At 65.2% G+C, this 20,235-nt stretch overlaps 1 protein-coding gene and 1 long non-coding RNA gene across 5 annotated transcripts; both read left to right on the top strand.

The window, feature by feature from the left end:
* The first annotated feature begins 5,114 nt into the window (after window positions 1–5,114).
* On the top strand, window positions 5,115–7,036 carry LOC140627643 (uncharacterized). Its single transcript, XR_012026293.1, has 3 exons — window positions 5,115–5,346; window positions 5,927–6,185; window positions 6,528–7,036. It is a non-coding gene; the product is annotated as an uncharacterized lncRNA (long non-coding RNA).
* Window positions 7,037–11,199: 4,163 nt separating this feature from the next.
* Window positions 11,200–19,912, top strand: DUSP9 (dual specificity phosphatase 9). Of its 4 annotated transcripts, none has more exons than XM_072815615.1 (7): window positions 11,200–11,345; window positions 12,176–12,312; window positions 12,609–12,875; window positions 13,910–14,237; window positions 16,060–16,461; window positions 17,705–18,154; window positions 18,396–19,912. In XM_072815615.1, exons 5-7 carry the CDS (start codon window positions 16,095–16,097, stop codon window positions 18,719–18,721), a joined length of 1,143 nt encoding a protein of 380 aa, XP_072671716.1. In that variant the 5' UTR covers window positions 11,200–11,345; window positions 12,176–12,312; window positions 12,609–12,875; window positions 13,910–14,237; window positions 16,060–16,094; the 3' UTR covers window positions 18,722–19,912. The 4 variants fall into 4 exon arrangements, with proteins under 4 accessions (XP_072671716.1, XP_072671715.1, XP_072671718.1 ...); XM_072815614.1 differs by having other exon boundaries at window positions 11,200–11,355; XM_072815616.1 differs by lacking the exon at window positions 11,200–11,345 and having other exon boundaries at window positions 12,122–12,312.
* Window positions 19,913–20,235: the final 323 nt, after the last annotated feature.

The raw sequence follows: 20,235 nt of genomic DNA, 5'->3' as shown, positions 1-20,235 counted from the left end.
TTAGAGCAAGGTTTAAAGAAATGCCATAAATTAAGAACAAACTAAGGACCTTGGGTTGCTTTTTTTTTTTTTTTTTTTTGGTTGCAGTTTTTTTGAAGATTTCCTTTCTTTCTTTTTAGATTTTATTTATTTATTTGAGAGTGTGTGTGTGTGTGTGTGTGTGTGTGTGTGAGCAGGGGGGAGGATCAGAGAGTGAGAGGCAGGCTCCCCACGGAGCAGGGAGTTGGACAACATGGGGCTCGATTCCAGGACCCTGGGATCATGACCTGAGCTGAAGGGAGGTGCTTAACCCGCTGAGCCACCCAGGTGCCCTAGGACCTCCTTTCAGTGTCAAGTAGGAGCCACTGTCGCTTATTCTGTCTTGGAGGTGGAATAAGGGAACACCTGTTTGTGGAATTTCAGAGTTTATTTTTTTTTTTCATTAAAACCCCATCCCCACTCATGCTTTTATGTCGAAGTTCCAAACAGACAGGAATGGTTGCTAGTGTCTTTCTTTCTTTTCCACGCACAGGAGCAGAGAGGAGTGCAGGCTGCCCTGCCTTTTCCTCACTCTGGGCCTAGTAGAGCCAAAGGCAGCAAAACTACCTCCTCTGAATGGACTTTCCTTTCCCTCCAAGACCCTCTTCTCCTGCTGGTCCCCCAACAATGCAAAAACTACAACTGATCAAAAAAAAATTCATCTTCATAAAAAATAATCAAAAAATTTGTTTCAAGGACAATGAAACCTTCTCATGGGAAAGGGTCATTCCACCAAAAAGACATGACACTCCTAAATGTATGTGCGCCATACAACAGAGCTGCAAAGCACGGAGAAAAAAACCGGTAGAACTGGAAGGAGAAATAGAAACATCCACTTAAGTGGAGACTTCACCACTTAACAGAACAACTAAGGAGAAGGGAAAGATCTAGAAGGACTTGCCGACACCGGCAACGAACAGGACCTGATGGGCGGTTACAGACCGCTCTCGCCAACGCCAGCCGAGAGCCACGGGCCACGTGGCAACGCGGACCACGTCCTGGGCCGTGCGGCGAACTTCACCAAATTGCCCAGAAGTGGAATCGTACCGAGCGTGTCCTCCAATCGCAACAGACTCCAGCTAGAAATCAGTAACAGAAAGCTAACAGAAAAATCTCCAGGCTCTCGGAAGCTAAAGCCTTTTAAACGATCCGGGGGGCAAGGAGGAAATCCGAAGAAAAGAGTTTTGAAGACACTGAAGTGAACGAAGATCAAACTACACCATAGCAAAATTGGTGGTATGTGGCCGAGGCAATCCCGAGGAGGCACATCTATGGCAAAAAGCGATTGTTTCTCTCCCAAAAGGGGGATCGATTTATCTATCAGAGGGTAGGACCAGCCCGTAGAGTACGGGAGGCAGTTTGCCTTGACTCGAGCAATCAGAAATAGCCGTGAGGCTCACAGCTTCAGGAAGAGCCACTCTAGTCCGACTTGATTTCAGCTCAGGCCCTGATCTCAGGGTCGTGGGATCGAGCCCTGCGTGGGGCTCTGCGCGGAGCAGCGGGTCTGCTGGAAATTCTCTCTCTCTCTCTCTCTCTCCCTCCGCCCCTCCCTGCCTCAAATAAATTTTAAACATAATAAAATCTTAGAAATACAGACTTTAGGGATCCCCGGGGGGCTCAGCGGTTTAGCGCCTGCCTTCGGCCCAGGGCGCGATCCTGGAGTCTCGGGATCGAGTCCTGCGTCGGGCACCCCGCATGGAGCCTGCTTCTCCCTCTGCCTGTGTCTCTGTCTCTCTCGCTCTCTCTCTCTCTCTCTCTGTCTATCATGAATAAATAAATAAAATCTTTAAAAAAAAAGAAATATAGACTTTAGCCCCACCCCACGCGAAAATAACACACTTGGAAGTAAAATTAAAATGTGGCTGCCCCAGGAAAGGCCGGGAGACTTTAGACGTTGCCCATCTCACTGAATCTAGATTCAAAATCAAAAGAAAAAAAAGAAAATAAAATCGAAAGGGTTGCCTTAAGCCCTGCCTGGGTTTACCTGAAACTCACGCAATTACTCTAACTAAGCAAGTCACTCAAATGTGCCGAATCTCACTTTCTTCATCTGGAAAATGCTAAGCCCATCTACCTCGCAGGGCTGTTTGAGCCTCAAATGCTACAACACGCGAGAAAGCATTTGGAAAGCCGACAAGCTCCGTATTCATTTGCTGGAGCCGCGGGAACAAAGTAGCACAGACTGGGGGGGGGCTCGGAACAACAGGCATGAGTTGTCCCCCACTGCTGGGTCGAGCTCCTTCTGAAGGCGCTGGGGAAGGCTCTGAGCCAGGCGTCCCCGCCAACGGCTGGCGGCGCGCCGGCCACCTTCGCACCGTGTTCTCCTGCGCGTGTCCGTGTCCAAATGTCCCCAGTCATTTTGGACTCCGGGCCCACCCCACTGTGGTTGAGCACACCTTGATTCCATTTGCAAATCAGGCCACATCTGCGGGTGCAGGGGTTTCAGAATTGACCACGCGATCTGGCCAGTGTGTGTGGGGGGGAGTCACAATTCAACCCCACAAGAGGCCCTATATTACTGTTATTTTGGAACACTGTTGTCTTTCGGATTATGGTCTCTCTTGCTGGCTACAGCTTATGGGGTCCGATGAAATCATAAGGCGTATATATTTGCACAAACATATTACACTAATATGTATGTGAGCGTGTGCATGTGACTGTGTCTCGACCTTGGCAGGCTCCCTGCTGCTCTGTCTGGATGGCTTGGGAGCTGTGTTTATGTCCTGGGAAAGTTCATGCACACTCACGCGTGGACACCGCGCGCCTGCCCCGGTTTCGAGCCCGCACTACCACAACGCTACTCCTAACGCACGTTCTAGCACCAACGCAAGGAAGCAGCAGGTGCTCCCAGCCTTCTCCCTCAGCTTGCCGCTTGCAGGGCCCCATTCCAGCCCCCCACACCCCAGCCCCCCACACTGGGTCCCCGCAGCCCTGGGAGTCAGCCAGGCTCTCCAAACACAGCTTGGGGCCCATCCAGTGGGGTTCTGGGCAGTCACGTGGACACCCCACCCCTCGTCCCTCACAGAGGTGTGCTCTGCTCGTCTTCGCACTCCCAGGTGACAAGCACTCACATGAGGCTTCGGTCTCTGCGGTCAGCAAGGCCTTCGACAGCCTGGTCACAGAACGAATGGCACCGGTGTCCCGGGGACCACCAATGGGACCACATGGCAGCTCGTCCACCTTCTGTCCTGTACACCTTTCCTCCCCACATGAAGACAGGGGCAGCCACAGGGTCCAGGCCAGCTGCCCGCAGCAGAGGCAGGATGGGTGGGCCGCCGACGGGTGCCGGGGAGGAGGCTGGGGGGTCACCGAAGCCATCCAACGGGGCCTGCAGACTATGGGGGGCCCCAGAGCACAGAGAAGAGGTCTGAAGGCTGAGCCTCACCCCAGGAATTCACAGTCCCCACCTGCAGCCAGGACAAGGCCACAGGAACGAGGAGGCGGCATGACAGGTGCCAGGGGTGAGGGAGGAGTAAGGGCAGGCCCGGGCAGGGAGGGCCCCTGGCAGGTGGTGACAGAGAGCTTCGGACCAGCGCTGGGACAGCGGCACGTGCCGTGAGTCTCACATGCGGGAGGGGGTTTCCCAGAGGCAGGTCCGGTTCCCAATCTGCCCTGTACCCCACTGGGCCAGCCTAGAGCCAGACACAGAGTGGGGTGCCACGAAGGTCTATGTGGGGCTCACAGCCACTCCAACCCGACCACGTTCACCCAGGGGACATTTGTGAAGTGGCTGCGGTGCCCAGGCCGACGCCAGGCGCCCCAGAGCCCGGAGGCATCTACAGCATCTCGGGGCGGGCCAGCTGGCCGGGCGCAGGGGACAGACAGGGAAGCCCTGCGATGGGCGACAGGGGAGCCAGGTGACACCTGCGGGAGGTGCTCCCAGCTCTGGGGCCGAGGAGGAGGAGGAGGCGGCGAGGGCCCCCCAGGAGGAGAATACTCGGTGCACAGGGCGCAGAGCACAGAAGCAGCCGCGGGAGGGCAACAACCGGGCCCGACAGGCCGTCCAGGGGCCTGGGTGGATTCGCTAGACGGGTCTACAGGGGCGCCGGAGCCTCCCAAGGAAGAGGCGGGAAAACAAAGCTGGCGAGTCAGGAAGGGGCAGGGAGAGGTGGGAGCCCCGCGAGCCACCTTCACCCGGGCTGCTGGGGACTCGGACCACAGGGCTCTGGCCACTTTGCTTGCCTTTGGGAGTCACGTCGAGGTCGCCTAGCCAAGCTTCTGGACCCGGGGCCTACGCCCGATGCTCGAGCCCGTCTCGGAGCCAGGCTGGGCGCAACACGAAGCGGCCACTGTCCCGCACACGTGCTCTCAACTCGCAGGGGCGCTCCCCGGCCACGGGCCTCGGTGGTCGGCAGCTGGGAGGGCACGGGCGGCCCGAGCCACATGGTCCCAAGGCGGGAACGCAGGAAGCCCTTGCCGGGCCGAGGGGCCTGCAGGCCAGGACGCTGGCAGTGGATTTTGCCCGCGTGCCAGAGCTGGGGACCGACAAGGCCGCAGCGGGCTGCAGGACGCACTCACGAAGCACAGGTCCGCCTCCGTGGAGCCTCAGAACGTGAGCTTATTTCGAACGAGGCAAAGGGACACAAGACACCCTGGCACATTCTGTGGAGGCCAGTGGCCTGCAGCAGGTGGACTTTGTCCTCACGGCCACTCGGCCACTCGGGGGCCACTGAAGGGTGCTGGGGAGGAGCGCTGACTTCTGCTGCAGGACAATGGCTGCATCTTCCTCCTCCTCCTCCTCGCGGGGGGATGAGTGGGGGGCCTGAGCCTGGAGGCTTCCAACAGTGAGGAGGGGGCAGGGCCCGGCGAGGGACCAGAGGGGACCAGAGGGGATCAGAGGTGGACACATTCACAAGCTCTTGAAGTGGTAAACACGTCAGAGAGTGTGAGGGGTGTTGGGGAGAGAGGGAATTGATCTCAACCCCTGACATGAGGATTTGGGTGACCAGGGTGGAGACCGCGAGGTCCCTGTGGGACACGATGCATCTGAAGGGCTGTGGGGCATTTAGGTGGCAAGGGCCAGGTGCCCGCTGGGGCTGTGTGCCTCCCCCCCAAGAGACACTGATGTCACAGTCATCACCCAGGAGATGAGCTGAGGTCATCCCGTGGGAACCCAGAGAGAGGAATGAGGGCCGGAAAGCCTGAGACAAACTTGGGACAAATGGCCAGAGTGGTGGGAAGAAAACCAGGAGCTCGGGACAGAGGAGGAGAATGTTCCAGCAGGAGAGCGCCAAGGGTCTAGGAGCGAGACAGAGGTGGCAGGGCACAGGAGATGGGGCCACTGAGGGACAAGTAGAGGACTCCCCCTCTCCCAAGCTTGGATGCCAGGTGACTTCTGCCCTCTGCGGAGGGGCTGGAACCGTGGGGGCCCTCCCCCGACTCATCTGGGGGGCCTGATGATGTGGGTGGCTGAGACGCCTGCTGGGAGGGGCGGCCTGAGCTGGGCTCCGGGACACCCGCGCGGGTTGGAGCGGCCACGGGGGACCGTGGGAAGGAAGGAAGGCAGGAAGGCGGCCGGGCAAGTGAGGGAGCGTTCGGGCTGAGGGTGGGGTGCCCAGCGCAGACGGGCCAGGCCGCCGGAGGGGCACCCGGAGCAGGCTGGGGCTGGCATGGCCGGAAGGAGGCTGTGAGCCAGAGTCCCGGCCCCAGGAGCGGACCTGCCACCTCCCACCGGGGGCTGAGGCGTGAGGAGGAAAACTCGAAGGTCCTGGGCTTCGACGGGAGGGTGGCCCAATCACTTCCAGAAGCCACAGTCTCGGGAGGCACCGTGATGCCACTGCGGGGGGCGGGGGGCAGGGAGCCCTGGGGGCAGGGCAGGCTTGGCTAAGCAGGAGACAGCATTCTGGGCACCACATGTCCCCCGGCCTGAGGACAATTTCTGGATAATTCTACCCGTTGTAATCTGCAGAGCCTGGGTAGGCCGGCCACGGCAGCCGATGGGGCCGTCACCGGGAGCAGAGCCCAGGAAGTTCCCGCTGACGATTGGGAAGTCGTCCTAGGTTTGTAGCCTGGGGACCGCATCCTGGACTCCCCCCCTTTCTCCTCTAGGGCCACAGAGAACAGGCAGCTCAAGCCAGGGGTGTCGCAGGGAGCCCAAGGTCCCCATCACTGTCCCTGCGGCTCCAGCCAGGTCTCCAACAGCAGGTCCCAAGGGCTGCCTCTTACAGGTGACAAATTGGGCTCCGTGTTACCCTCATGGTCCCAGTCCCTGATAGCGCCAACCGCTGTCCCCAGAGTGGGGGTACCGTGAAGAGAGGCTTCCACTGCTAGAAGACCAGTCTCAGGCCACTGCTCCAAGTTGGTGACAGCAGAGTCAAATGGGACCCCGGAGTGGCCCGGGCCACACCCCGACGCTCACGGCCCCCACAGGCCCTGTCCTTTGTCTCTGTGTCGAGGGCATGATGCTGGCAATGGGCGAGGCAGGGGCGGGGCGGGGAGGGCCCAGCTGGCAGGTACTGAGCTCTCCGCACCTGCTCATGTGGTGGCTCAGGTCCTGTGCATCCCTGCAGGAGGCGACAAGCCCCGAGAGCGCACTCACCACGCCACTGAGGCACACGGTGACACAGGGAGATGGCTCTGAGGACTGGTACCCGATCGCCCGCAGGCAGAAGGAGTTGCCCCGGGGAGGGACTCAGGGACTCATCACAGTCCCCCACCAGAGGGGCCTATATGGGGTCCGGGCTGCGTGCCTGACACTGAGAGAGGGGCCGCGGCTGAGCCCTTGTCGCCGGAAGCCCGTCCTGCGCAGGCCTCGGGGCGCCCACCTGCTTCCCCACGGGCCTCCCTTCCCTGTCCCTCCCGTCTCTGCCCAGGGCTGGCCCCGGAGGGCCGTGGTCACGCGCGCCGCACCTGCGCCCTCTCCTCTGCGCGCTGGGTGCTCTGGGTGCACATCAGTCACCGACGTGGGAAGCAGGTACTGCGGGGTAAGAGCAGCTCTCTAAATTTAGACCGGAAAAATCCCCACAGTGCTGGCAGAAATATCCCGAGCCCTCCTCGTGGCAGCCTCTGAAGCGGGAAAGTGGGGAGGGGGCTGTGGGGGGCGGCAGGGGCGGGCCCGGGGTGAACCTGCGCTGGGTGAAATCGGGGTCGGGAGCCACTGCCCCGCAGGCCCGGCCTGCGTTCCCCGCCCTAGCAGGCCCTCCCGCAGAACGTTCCTGGCCAATTCGGACTCCGTGGACGGCTCTCCGGGGCCCCTGCGCCGTCCTTGCTCCGGGCCGCCACCCCGTCCAGTCCCTTCCACGGAGGCCGCGGCCCGGCGCGGGTCCTAGACCGTGTCTCTCCAGGGAGAGAAGCAGAGCGGTGCTCGTTGGCCCCATGCTCGGTGGCCCTGAGCCCAGACCCCGGGACCCAGGCAGCCTGGTGGCCTGTTGGGGCACAAGGAAGCAAGGAGCAGGGGAAGGGCCACGAGGCGGGTGGAAGCAGCCAGACTGCGCGCCCCAGTGCTGGGGTGGGAGGGCCCAGAGCTCTGAGGAGCGAGGTCGGGCGGGGCTGGGGACACCTAGCACCTTCAGGACCCCCTCCCCAGCCCCGCAGACCTCTGAGCCGGGGCCGCAGATTATCTTCTTTCCAAGGATGCGCTGCTCTCACTCAGGGACACGGTCCTGGTGGCGGTGTGGAGACGCGGCCAGAGGGGCCTTCCTCACAGCAGCTGGTGGAGGGGGTTCTAGAGCAGGGGGGCAACTCCCCGCAGGCCCTGGGCGCCCCCACCTCCCTGGCCATTCCGGCTCCCCTCCCTCCTGCCCCCATTCCTCCCTCAACTTCCCCTGGACGAGCCAGGAAGTCGTCTGCCTCCCTCCCCGACCCTCCACAGCACGGGCCGGAGGGGCTCCCCCCGCTGCCCCCTTCCCACTCACCTCCCTTCGCCCGGCCAGCCAATGGGCGTGGGTGTCTGGCTCTCTCCCGGTAAAAGGATTATATCATCTGTAATGTATATCCAGACAGGCGCACTGCTTCTCGGGAGGACGAGACAAGGAGAGGGAGCCCGCACAGCTGGCCGGAGGGGCTTTATAACCAGGTTATTGAACCTGAACCTGAGCCCTCCCAGAATGGGGGTGTTAATGGCTCCCGAGGTCACAGCCCCTCAGAAATCAATTGCTGCGCAGCTCTCCCCTCCCTCCTCTCGTCTGGCTCCCTCCTGTCCCCGCCTCGCCTGGAGCAGGCTCTCACCCTTTCACCTGCATGTGCAGATCCCGGGAGCTGCCACAGGGCCGTCTGGTTCCAAATGTCTGGCCCCGGGCCTGTCGGGAGCTGCCCCGGGCAGGTGGGGTGCTCCAGAACAGAGTCTAGCATGGGCTCCAAAGGCACGGCACCGGGAGCGAGAGGTGTCTAGAAGACGCCCTCTGAAGCCCCCCGGGTGGGGAGCCTGTGACCCAGTGGTGGAGTGAAGGTGGCCTGCAAGGGGGGGCATGTGGCGCGCGGCTTCAGCTGCACATACGGCTCTGGGTGGGACCCCTGGCTGCCCGGAAGTGAAGCCTCAAGGGTGGTGCGCCCCAGTGCCACCGCCCCCCAGACGGGAGCAGGCTCTCCATGGCGGACCAGAGAGGTAGGCCTCTCCTCAAAGCTTTGCTTGCTAGAAGGTGGCCCAGAATGGGGACCCGAGAAAGGTGTGCTTTAACGGTAGGGCCGTCTTCAGCCAAAGGCCCGGGGTGCCCAGGGCGCCGGAGCGTGGAGGGGGGTTGCCCGAGGACCGTGCACTTCCAGGCCAGGCTAGGGATCGCTCCATCCCAACCGAGGCCCAGCGTTCTGTCCCTCCGCCTGGCGTAGGGCTGGCAGGTCTTGGGGCATCCTGCCCTGTGCCTTGGGGTTCTGGTGCAAAGGGGGGGTGGGGCGGCAGAGGAGAGGCTTACAGTAGCGGCCTGGTAACTCGGCCAGAGATGCCTGTCGGGACCCCACAGGAGTGAGCACGTGGGCTCGGCTGCTTCACAAACAGGCCCAGCTGCGCCTTCAGAACGACCCTGATTCTGACCCAATTGGCCTGGCGCTCAAGCCCTCCTGGAGGAGGCTGTGCGTTCTGTGCCCCAACAGGGTCTAGGCCGCGCCCTGCCAGCCGAGAGCAGTCCCTGGGGCAGGGGAGGAGAGGCCCGCTCGCCTGAGGCCTAGCAGGCCTGCGCCTTCAGAGCCCTCGGCTGGCCTGGCCATGTGGGCTGGCATTCTTCTCCTGCGCCCTGGGTGGGTCCTGTTGCCTGGAGAGCAGAGGCCGTGGGAGGGCTGGGGTGGGAACTTTGCAGGGGTGGGGGGCGGCCTCATTCAATCTAAATGTTCCTCCTCCAGCGTTCAGCCCTGAGTCACTCCAGCGCAGGGTGGGGGTGGGGAGCTGGGGATCGGTTAATCCAACCTTTCGGGGGCAAAAAACCCTCTGCATCAGCTCACCAGGTCTTTGCTGGGGGCTGGCTGAGTGCCTTGGGCCCTGGGCGCAGCCACCATGGATCTTCCCCAAATGGGAGGACCTATGGGGCGGGGGGAGGGTGGGATGAAAACTAGCACCCCTCTTTTTTGGTCTCTGTATGTTTTCACGTTTCGCCTGATAAAATGGTCCTATTACCACGAGGCGCAGCTGCCAGCCTATGGTGATCGCGGCCAAGGCGCCTGACTTCGGAGCACCAGCAGGGCGGCCTGGCAGAGAAACGCGGGGTTCGCGCAGCAGGAGGGCCCACACACAGCCCGCTGGACGCACCTGCGCAGCCTGTTTGCGCCGTTTGGCTCCACGCTGGACCCGGAGCCCCTAAGGCCGAAGGGCGGCTGACAGCACCAGCCTGGCTCTGCGGCTCCCGGGGCCTGCCTGGCAGATGCACCTGCAAGGCCCCGGGGCCAGAGCAAAGGGGGTTTTGGGGTGAGCGTCTGCGGACGCTGGAAGGGGCAAAGGACAAGGCAGGTATGCCGGGCGCTGGCAGCAGGCCCCCCCGGGGGCTCACACATCGCGCCTCCAAAGTGCAGCAAAGCTCGTGGGGCCCTGGGAGGTCACGAGGCCCTCCCCTCTCCCCAGCTCTACAGGTGAGGAAACTGAGGCACCAGAGACCAAGCTGCCCCTCTCCTGTGGTTTCCAGGAAGTGACTCAGGGGAATTCGGCCCAGCTGCAGGCAGGAGCCGGCCTCCCTTGGCTGCCCCCTCATCCATGGCGCTGCTGGCATCCCTGCTCTGCGTGCCTCCCTCCTGATGCCATCCCGGCCTGGCGTCGCCTCGCTCTGGGCTCCCTGAGCAGAGACGCCGGAGGCCTGCCAGCAGCTGGCCCACAGCAGCCCGCAGCCTCCTGCTGCTTCTCTATCCCGTGCCCCACGTGGGGGGGCAAGTCAGCTACCACTGACCTGGGAGCCCCCTGCGCCCCCTCCCTGCCTCCTCTCCCCCACCCCACCCCCCGCAGTGAGTGAGGCCCAGAACCCAGTGCGTCCTGCTGTTGACACTGGAGGGGGGCTTCCGAACCCACTCTGGTGCTGCCACTACATCGTGCTTGACCCCAGGAAGCCACTGCTTCAGTGTCCCTAGCTCTCCGGGGCAGGGGGGGCAGTCCCCTCTGACTCCCGGACTGGTTTGGGCACAAAATGAGGTCCTTGGTGGAGATGCTCGGGGCCTCGGCTGCGGAGGACAGCGAAGTGGGCCGCCACAGTGCCCCCTCTCGGGCCCTCCCCCAACGCCCTGGCTCCACCCCTTCCAGGCACTGAGGCTCAAACGCTATTATTATTAGCCAGAATCTGATACAGGAGAATGGGAGAAGCCAGTGCAGACGGACCTGGGACTGGGGGGGGGGGGGGGCAGCACTGTCAGATGGACCCTGTGTGGCAGTAGGCGGTGGCCCTGGGGGCCAAGCTGTGCCCGGTCCTCCACGGGCCCCTTGGCTGCCCTCCCGCGTGGACTCTTGGGTGCCACCCTCCCCCAGCCCAGGTCCCGCCGGGTCAGGTGTCCCCCCACTCCTGCGCCCGAGGCCCGGGCCGGGGCCGCGCGAGCATCCCTCAGGGGGCCGGGGCGGGCGGGGCGGCCAGTCTCGCAGGCGGGAGGAGGGCGGCCCGGGGCGGGGAAGGTGCAGGCCGCGCTCCCTCCGCGCTCGCTCCGCGCTCCCTCCCCGCGCGCCGCCGGCGACATCGCCCCTCCTGGGCAGGGGGCGGAGAAGACGGCGACGGGAGGGGAGGAGGCGGCGGCGGAGGCGGGCTTTGGAGTTTCCCTCCGCAGCGGCGGCGGCGGCGGCCCCTCGGCTCCAGGCGAGGCCGCCGCCTGAGGCTCCGGTGGCGCTCGGTGGCAGCGGCGGTGGCGCTTCCCGCCGCCCGGGCTTCGGAAACTTCCCGGCCGCGACGCTCGGAGCCGGCGCAGGAAGCCGAGCGGATCCGGGGTGAGCGGAGGTGAGCGGAGGTGAGCGGAGCACGCGGCTCCCCGGCGCCCACCCACCCCACCCCCACCCCGCCCGGCCGCCCCCTCCGACGTGAGCGCCTCCACCCTGCACCCCAAAGTCTTGCCAGCGCGCACCCCACGGGGCCGACGCACGCGCCCCTGCGAGCCCCACTCGATCCTGCCCCCTCACACCCCCCGCATCCCGCCCGTGCACCTCCCTGTCCTCGGCCACGCACATCCCCTGCCACTTGCACGCGCGCGCACAAACCGCGCACCGGGGACCTAGTCCTGCAGCGAACGCAGCAGCAGCCCCTGACCCACCGCCCGGCACTGCCCCCAACTCAGGCGAGCACCCATCCCAGACCCTGCCATGCCTCAGTACACACCCAGGCGCGTGCGCGCGCGCACACACACGCGATACATCCCTGCCATAGCTGCACTAACATAGCTCCCCTCGCCGTGCCACCACCATCTCCAACAACCCATATGCTCATTACAGACACCCCACCCACGTTCCCAGCCCAGAGACACTGCGATCCACCTACCCCCGAGTGAAGACCCAAAACTAACTCATGCCCCAGCAGCCGACACTCCCCGCCGCCGCAGCCAGGCCCATTCCCCAGGCGCACACCTCCTGCCTCCCCAGCGTGCACACTCGTACGCCCCAACACGTATGCACACCTGCTGGATTTACCCTCTCTGGCACCCTGCCCCAACCGCGTGGCAAATAGCCCCCAGCACCCCCCCCACCCAGCACATGCCCGAGTCCCTCCCACCGCCACCCCCTGACACCTGGCACTCGGGCTCTAGAGGCTGCAGCATTTGGTGGCATCCCTGCCAGGTGCCTCTGGCTCGCCTTTGGCGCCAGCAGCTCGCGTCCTGAGGCCCCCTGGGTGCCAAGCTAAAGCGATCCTGAGTCTCCCCAGCGACTGGCTTGGCCTCTTCCCTAAGAGATAGAGAAGGCACTTGGGGTGCAAGGTACCGTACTTAGCTGTGGGGTGCGGGTGGGGGGAGGCGAGGCAGGGCGAGGTGGCCCAGCTGCGGCCAAACACACGCCGCGGGTGGCCGGGCACGCACGTAGTAGGTGGGTTGGGCGAGGACAGGAGTCTGCTGCAGTGTGTGCGCCTGCATGCGCGGTGAGCGGCGGGCTGTGTGTGCGTGTGCGTGGGGGTCTGTGGGGTGGGAAAATGCGCGTGAGCCTCCGGGAGAAGCAGCACCCGCCGGGGCTCCCTCATGCAACAATTGGTTTCATTCATTCATGACTTCTTTGTTAGCGAGCATTTCTTCTGGGAGCGCCGGCCAGGCCCTGCGCGGGGGGCTGGGGCAGCCTGGGGCCGCTCCGCCTTGGAGGAACTCCCAGTCCTGCGAGGAGCCCGACCGGGAAAGGCAGAAAGCATCCGCGGCGGAAAGTGGATCTGTGGACGAGGCGCCGGATCTGCCAGGGACGCTGGCGCTGGGACTTGTGCTCCCGGCCATGTGACTGGGCCGCCACAGCCGAAACCCTGCCCGCCGCTCGGCCCGGCGGAACCGGGCGCTTCGGGGTGAGGGGTGGCGGGGGAGGGGGCGCCGCTCCCCGGGGCTCCGGGGCACCGGAGGGCGCACGCGGCGCGCGGGGTCTGCGGCCCCCCAGGGGCGCCGGCCGGGCTGGGTGGAGGCTGGGGGGGCGCCCGGGGGGGGGTGCTGGAGGGGCCGGCTCGGGGCCCACCCTGCGGCGAGCGCGCGGCCTGCGGGCCTGGGGAGCCGGCGCGGGGCGCGGCGGGGCGGGCCCACAGGGGTGCGGGTGCGGGCGGCCGGCGGGGGTCAGGGGGTGGGGGGCTTGGCTGCGCGCAGCCCTGCACTGCGGAGGTGGCAACAGGTTCCAGTTTGTCCTGCTGCTGGCGCAGCGGGCGCTGCTGGCGCCGGGCACCGACTACTCACTTGCGAGATTGGATACTGCGCCCCCCCCCCCCCCCGGGGCCGCTCCCTCCCGGTTGGTGGGCTTGCCAGCGGCGGGAGCAGGGTGCAGGGGAGCCCCTCCTCGGGCGTTGGGACCCGCAGGCTCGGTACAGCCCACTCGGGGGGACTTTCTTGGAGCCAAGCTTGCTCTCCCTTCAGGGGTGCGAAAGTTGCCCCCCACCCCACCCCACCTCGCCTCACCTCCACCATCTTCCCAGCCAGGCTCCCCCCCCCCAGCCTTACAGGGAGCCCTCTCCAGAAAGCATGCCTGGGCACCTCAGGAACCCCCAAGCTGCAGCTCTTAGGCTTTGCAGCTTCAGGGAACTGAGGCCCAGAGCGAGAGGAAGGAGAGGACAGGAAGGCTGCCTGGAGGAGGGCACCTGGGGGAGGAGGAGGGGCCGCTGCAAAAGGAGCGGAATCTGACTAGGCTGCGGAGGAGGGAGGTCTGGGCTGGGGGCAGGGGGACACAGCGGGACTCCTCCCAGAGGCCAGGCTGTGGGCCGCAGCCCCACAGGAGCCCTGGGCTGGCAGCGCAAGAGGAGGGGGACCCTGGAGGCCCCTTGGAGGGCCTGGCTCCCCGTAACCTGCCCTCTCCCTAGTGTTACTTCTCCAGTTTTCTCTTCTTATTTCCGTGGCTCAGGAGAGGAGTCTTCATCCGCGGCCCTGAACCTGGTTATCGTAAACGTTGGCCTGCCCGCGGTTTTGCGTCCTCCGCGGCTTAGTTTCCCATCTGGTGGTGCCCGTCCTGTGTGCCTGCCTTTACTCGGTTCCCTGCGGTCGATTCCCAGAAGTGGCCAGAGGGTGTAGGTGTCTTCGTAGCTCTGGACGCCTATGACCAAATGAATACCCAGAAGGGCCACACAGATAGAGAATCCTCCAGCAGCAGCAGTAGAGCAGCAGGCTGACTCTGCAGCATCGTTGGCAGCACTGAGTGTACTCATTGGGAGAACATTTTACCAATGTGACAGGTGGGGAGTGTTGCCTTGTCTCTGAAATGTGCCTGCCTGCCTTCCATACCTGAGCTGGAACCTTCCCCCAGACGTCCTGTGCCCAGGTGCACTCAGTTGCATCTCTTCCCTCATGCGGTCTTTTCTGGTTCCTTGCCCATTTATCAGAGTCTTAACCTTTTGATTAATTTGTATGAGCTTTATCTTATCTGCTCTACATTTTCCTTCAACCCGGCCGTTTGCTCTCAATGGGCTTTAAGCAGGGAAGGGACACTTATCGCACCCAGCATTATGTTGTTCTGTGTCCCTGTTTATCACGCACCTATCCGGCTAAACTGGGAGTGCGGTGCAAGCAGGGCCCCTGTGCGTCCTGCCCTGTGTGTCATCCTGTGTCCGTGGAAGGTATGGAAGCCGCTGGTGTTTAATGAACAAATGGCCTGGGGCAGGGCAGAGCGGGGTGGGGGGGTGGTTGAGGCGGACTGGCCTCCCCGGAGGCAGGGACAGGGGGCTTTGGAAGCCGCGACAGCCACCTGGCCAAGAGTTGGCCAGTGCAAGCCCTCGGCTCGCGCAGGGAGCAGACGGGAGCGTGCAGGTGTGAGAGATGCGCTGAGTACAAAGTCGCTGGCTCGTGACCAGGGAGGAGGCAGAGGGAGATGCCAGGGATGAGTCCCGGGACAGTAACGTGGCAAGAGCAGAGCACCCAAGTTTAGGGCTGGGTACTCAGAGCTCCTGGGTGCCTGGGGTCATTCACTCCTGTGCGAGGGAGGCCCTCGGGGGTCCCCAGAAGCTGTCACATGCCCTTGGGCAGAGTTCAGGGCCAGAAGACAGCAGTGGCTTTCTGCCCTTGCTTCCTCCTCCGACCGTGATCTCAGTGGCAGCCCAGGGCAGCCCAAGGTGGTGGCTGTGATGAGCCCATTGTATAGATGGGGCCGCGAGGTCCAGTCGGAGGAGATGACAGTCCAGGGCCAACGGGTGAGTGGGGCTGGAGGCAGCTCCTGGGCCGGGCCCTGGGCTCCGATCCCTCCCCGAGCCCCTCCCCCTGCCTCCAGCCCACTGGTGCGGCGAAGACCGAAGACCGGAGGCCGCTCCCCTGCTGGGCCCCTGACCTGCCCTTGGCCTCTGCCCCGCCGTCCCGCTTGGGTGGAAGCCCCGGCTCAGCGCGCCACTTGGGGGCCCACCCGACTGCTTCGCTGGCACCCGTTGGCTCGCTGGCCCCCCTGAGCCCGCCCCCAGCGCCCCGCCCCTCCGAACGGCAACTCCACGTCCAAAGGCAGCGGCTTCCAAGGTGGAAGCTGGGCCCCGCTGCCAGGAAGCCGCCGGCTCGAGAGCGGCGCGGGCCGCGGCTTCCACGTGCGCGCCTGCTCCGCCGCCGCGTGTCCCGGAGCCCCCACCGGGGGACGGCGCCCCGCGTGGCGCGCTGGCCTGGGCTCCGACCTCCGCGCGCGGCCGCCCGCCGCCGGCCCACGCTCCAGGTCTCTGTCCCGCCGTTTTGTCCTCGCGGGGCCCAGCGGGGCCGGGCGCTCCGAGAAGGCTGAGGCCTCCCCCCCGCCCCCCCCCGCCCCGGGCGGGAACTCTCGAACTTGGGGAGCGATCGCAGGCAGGCCGGGCGCGAGGGAGGGGCGCCCGGGCTCCCTGGGCTGCGGGGCCTCTCGCCCTGCCCTTCCCGCGCCGGGCGCCGGGGGGCTGCATGCGGCGCACCCCTCGGGGAGCCGGGGCGCCCCTGTGCGCGTCGTCGCCGCGGGACGGGCGCGAGGAGGGCCGGGCGGCGCGGGGCTGTCCCTGCGGGGCCCCAGGCGGCCGCCCGAGGCTGCGGGCTCACGCGGCGCCCGCCCTGTCTCCGCAGCGCCAGCGGTCCGACGTGCCCGGAGCCGCGAGCCCATGGAGGGGCTGGGCCGCTCGTGCCTGTGGCTGCGTCGGGAGCTGTCGCCCCCGCGGCCGCGGCTGCTGCTCCTCGACTGCCGGAGCCGCGAGCTGTACGAGTCGGCGCGCATCGGCGGGGCGCTGAGCGTGGCCCTGCCCGCGCTGCTGCTGCGCCGCCTGCGGCGGGGGAGCCTGTCGGTCCGCGCGCTCCTGCCCGGGCCGCCGCTGCAGCCGCCCCCGCCCGCCCCGGTGCTGCTGTACGACCAGGGCGGCGGCCGGCCCCGGCGCGGGGAGGCCGAGGCCGAGGAGTGGGAGGCCGACTCGGTGCTGGGCACCCTGCTCCAGAAGCTGCGGGAGGAAGGCTACCTGGCGTACTACCTGCAGGGTAGGTGCGGGCGCTGGCGCGGTGGAGCGCGGTGGGGAGCGCGGTGGGGAGCGCGGGAGGCCCGGCCGGGCAGGGCCGGGCGCCTTCCGAGGGGATTCCGGGTTCCTCTGGGTTCCTTTCGCCTTGGGCCAGCCCAGCCGTGTTTGTCTAAAGTGGACGTGAGACCCCCTCCCGTGAGCACGACCTTGGGCAAGTCCTTCACCCTTGGGGGGAGCCCCGGCCCGGGAGTCTGGAAAGTGGGGAGAATCTACCTGAGCTGCCCTGGCTCAGGGATGCCAAGGAGTGGAGGACCAAGTGCGAGCGCCCAGTTCCCTGCCACCCTGGGGCGGGGGTGTTGGTGTCACCACTTCCAAGAGCTGCTCAGCCGAGGGCAAAGGAGACAGGGGCCACAGGAGGCCAAGTCCCGCTCTGCAAAGGCTCCAGAACAGGGAAGGGGAAAGCGAGAGAGAGAGAGAGAGAGAGAGAGAGAAGCAGTGAAGGCAGGACAGAGACCTATCCCACCATAGTCACCGCAGGGCTGAGCAGGGAGGGGGATAGGCTGAGACAGGCCCCTTGGCCCCTTAATGAGTCAAACACACACCCAGAGGTACAGGGCAGGGACAGGGTTCCCATGAACCGACAGCGCCAGCTCGCCACCTCCCCATCAAGGGCAGGGGGGTCACCGGAGTGTCGCCCTTGCTCCGTCCTGAAGGCACAGGGATACAGAAACAGCAAGTGCTGGGTCTCCACGCGCCACCCCTGGCCCGGGTGGAATGTTGTGCTCTTTCCCAGGCTCCCACCTCTCGGGGTGCTCCTGGTTGAGCTGCATGGGAGGTGGCCCCCAGGCAGAGAACTCCCATCTGAACCTTTCCCCCTTTGGAACTGACGGTGGCTGTCCTCCCCAAGGCTGGCGGTATATCTACCCCGAGGAGCCCTCGTGGCTGCCTTGGCTTGGCCCTGGCGCTGTAGGATGCTCTCTGGGTGGCTCTGTGTGAGCCCAGAAGCTTGCACCCCCGCAGCAAAGTGGGCGCTCAGGGTCCAGAGGAAGAGCCACCAGCCTGAGCGAGGGTGGTCGGGCTGCCCACAATGCGCCCCCCGGGGGACACCAGTATAGACCGGGCTGCCGACCCTCGAGTTTCCTCTGGGAACATCTGCAAGCCCCCTTGGGTGTTGCAGTTGCCTGGGGTGGGTTCCCGATGCCCCTCCAGGGGCGCTTGGCTGCCCAGGCGGCCAGTCGGACAGGACGCTCCCCCTCCCGTGCCAGGTGGCTTCAGCAGATTCCAGGCCGAATGCCCCCACCTGTGTGAGACCAGCCTCAGCGGCCGCGGCGGCACAAGCACAGCCCCGGTGCCCAGCCCGGTGGTGGGGCTGGGCGGCCTGTGCCTGGGCTCCGACTGCTCTGACGCCGAATCCGAGCCTGACCGCGACTCGCTGAGCTGTGGCCTGGATTCCGAGGGTGCCACCCCGCCCCCCGCGGGGCTGCTGCCATCCTTCCCCGTCCAGATCCTGCCCAACCTCTACCTGGGCAGCGCCCGGGATTCAGCCAACGTGGAGAGCTTGGCTAAGCTGGGCATCCGCTACATCCTCAACGTGACCCCCAACCTGCCCAACCTCTTCGAGAAGAACGGCGACTTCCACTACAAGCAGATCCCCATCTCAGACCACTGGAGCCAGAACTTGTCCCAGTTCTTTCCTGAGGCCATCGCCTTCATTGGTAAGTCGGCCCTGCCCTCCTCTCCCTGCCTCCCCCCGCCCGCCCGCCACGGGGCCGGGCTCCCGGGAGGGCCCCTCCTGGGCTTCGCCACTGTCCGCAGAGCCCCAGACTGGACCGGCCACCCGCGACAGCCCTAGGACCCCTCAGGCAGGACGGCCCCCGGGGCCACCTGGCTCGCAGCAGCGCAGGGGCAGGGCCCGCGCGTCACGCTGCCTCCCGCTCTGCCCCCTGCCCCCCCCAGACGAGGCCTTATCCCAGAACTGCGGGGTGCTCGTGCACTGCCTGGCAGGCGTCAGCCGCTCTGTCACCGTCACCGTGGCCTACCTCATGCAGAAGCGCCACCTGTCACTCAACGATGCCTACGACCTGGTCAAGCGGAAGAAGTCTAACATCTCCCCCAACTTCAACTTCATGGGGCAGCTCCTGGACTTCGAGCGCAGTCTGCGGCTGGAGGAAAGGCGCGCCCGGGAGCGCAGCAGCGGGGGGCAGGAGTCCGCTGCCTCCGACCCGCCCTCTTTCTTCACCACCCCCACCAGCGATGGTGTCTTCGAGCTGGACCCCACATAGGGCCCCGTCCCACCCCCGCATGGGTGCCCTCGCCCACCCATGAGCGGGGCGGTGGGGGGTGAGGAGGGAGGGGGTCTCAGCCATAAGCAGGGGGTGGGGGGTGCGCAATACCTCATGGGAGGGCTGTTGGGAAGAGGCCGGAGCCAGGAGCCCCTCCAGAGTGGCCGCGGGGAGACACCTGTCCTACCCACTTTTAACATCCACGGGAATCCTATTAAATGTGCCTATAAGCCGGGCCCAGGGCCGCCAGCCTGACCCGCGCCGCTTTCGGGCGGAACCACGCTCCAGAACCTGCCTCTTCTGCGACTGTTACCTTTTTCTTTAGGGGGGTGAGGGTGGGGGGATTCCCGTTCCAAGGGACCATCCAGATGGCTGCCCGTTCCTGGGCCTCGAGCCTCCCTGTGGCTTCTCCTTTCAGAAGGGTGTGTGCTTGCTCTGGCCCCCTCGTTTGCTGCAGAGACCTGCCCCCAGTCCCATCCCTGTCCCCAGATGGCTGCTCCTGGGGAGGCTTCCCCACCAGTTAGTCCCCTCCCTGCTTCTCTGCCAAGGCCTCAGGCCTCTTGGGGCGAGGGCCTCCCAGGAGATGCGGCACCGGGGGTGGGGTGCCCCCCCCCCCCGCCGGCAGCGCAGGGTTCACGTGGACCGCCCCTCTCTGGGTGGCTCCTTGGTGGGCGCACCTCAGGGGAGGGTGCGGGCCTGGGGGCTGCCGCGCGGGTTCCTGGCCACACATCTGGCGCCCTGTTTATCCACTTGACGTTTGAAAAGATGCCTTTTTTTCCTCTTCCCCCAGATGTCTTAACGGGATCACTGGGGCTCTTTGTGACTGAGGGTGGCCAAACTGCTGCCGCGGGAGATGGGGGTCTCGGAGCAAGAGCTGGGGGCGGGGAAGGGGAAGAAGGCCTGGATTTTGCCGCTGCGGGTCCCACACAGCCACGGTTGGCCTGGGGGGGGCGGGGAAGGGGCCAAGCTGCATATACAGAGTCATTCATTGCAGCGCACACCCCTCGCGGGCGGCGCGCATGCATGTGTGTGTGCATGTGCCAGTGCTCACACACGCACGCCAGCCTGTTTCCACACCCAGCCCGGGGCCGGCAGTCCCTGCTGCCTGCGGGACCATCTCACCCTTGGGAATCCACACCACGGTTGCTTTCTTTAATTGTTCCTGAATAAACGGTTTATGTAAGATACTGAGCAGAGGGAACTGCTTCCTGAGCACCCTGGAGGGTTTGGGGGAAGGTTGGGGAGAGGCCCGGAGCGGGGATGCTGGAGCCCCATGCTGGACTGCGGGGGGCGGGGGGACTTGAGCACCCACCCTCAGCCGTGACCTGCCGTCGGGCACCCACGCAGCCTGTAGGCCCAGCCTCCAGCAGAGCCACCCATCGGCTCCTGAGCCACGGAGCCCCCACCCCGGGCCACACGCTGCTCGGGACAGGGAGGCCGCATGAGCCAAAGACGCTCCCCACTCGGAGCCGGCTTCCTGGTGGGGCAGGGAGGACTCTAAGCCGACCCCAGTG

The sequence above is a fragment of the Canis lupus genome, chromosome X, assembly GCF_048164855.1.
Source record: "Canis lupus baileyi chromosome X, mCanLup2.hap1, whole genome shotgun sequence".
NCBI lineage: Eukaryota > Metazoa > Chordata > Mammalia > Carnivora > Canidae > Canis > Canis lupus.
Note: the sequence above shows the minus strand (reverse complement) of the source record. Positions and strands in the feature narration are given on the sequence as shown.

Bases quoted from the DNA above. Each gene is read 5' to 3' on its own strand.
- DUSP9 (XM_072815615.1), top strand. From the start codon at position 16,095: ATGGAGGGGCTGGGCCGCTCGTGCCTGTGGCTGCGTCGGGAGCTGTCG. The intron at 16,462-17,704 runs GTAGGTGCGGGC...CTCCCGTGCCAG, and splicing joins CCTGGCGTACTACCTGCAGG to GTGGCTTCAGCAGATTCCAG. The intron at 18,155-18,395 runs GTAAGTCGGCCC...TGCCCCCCCCAG, and splicing joins TGAGGCCATCGCCTTCATTG to ACGAGGCCTTATCCCAGAAC.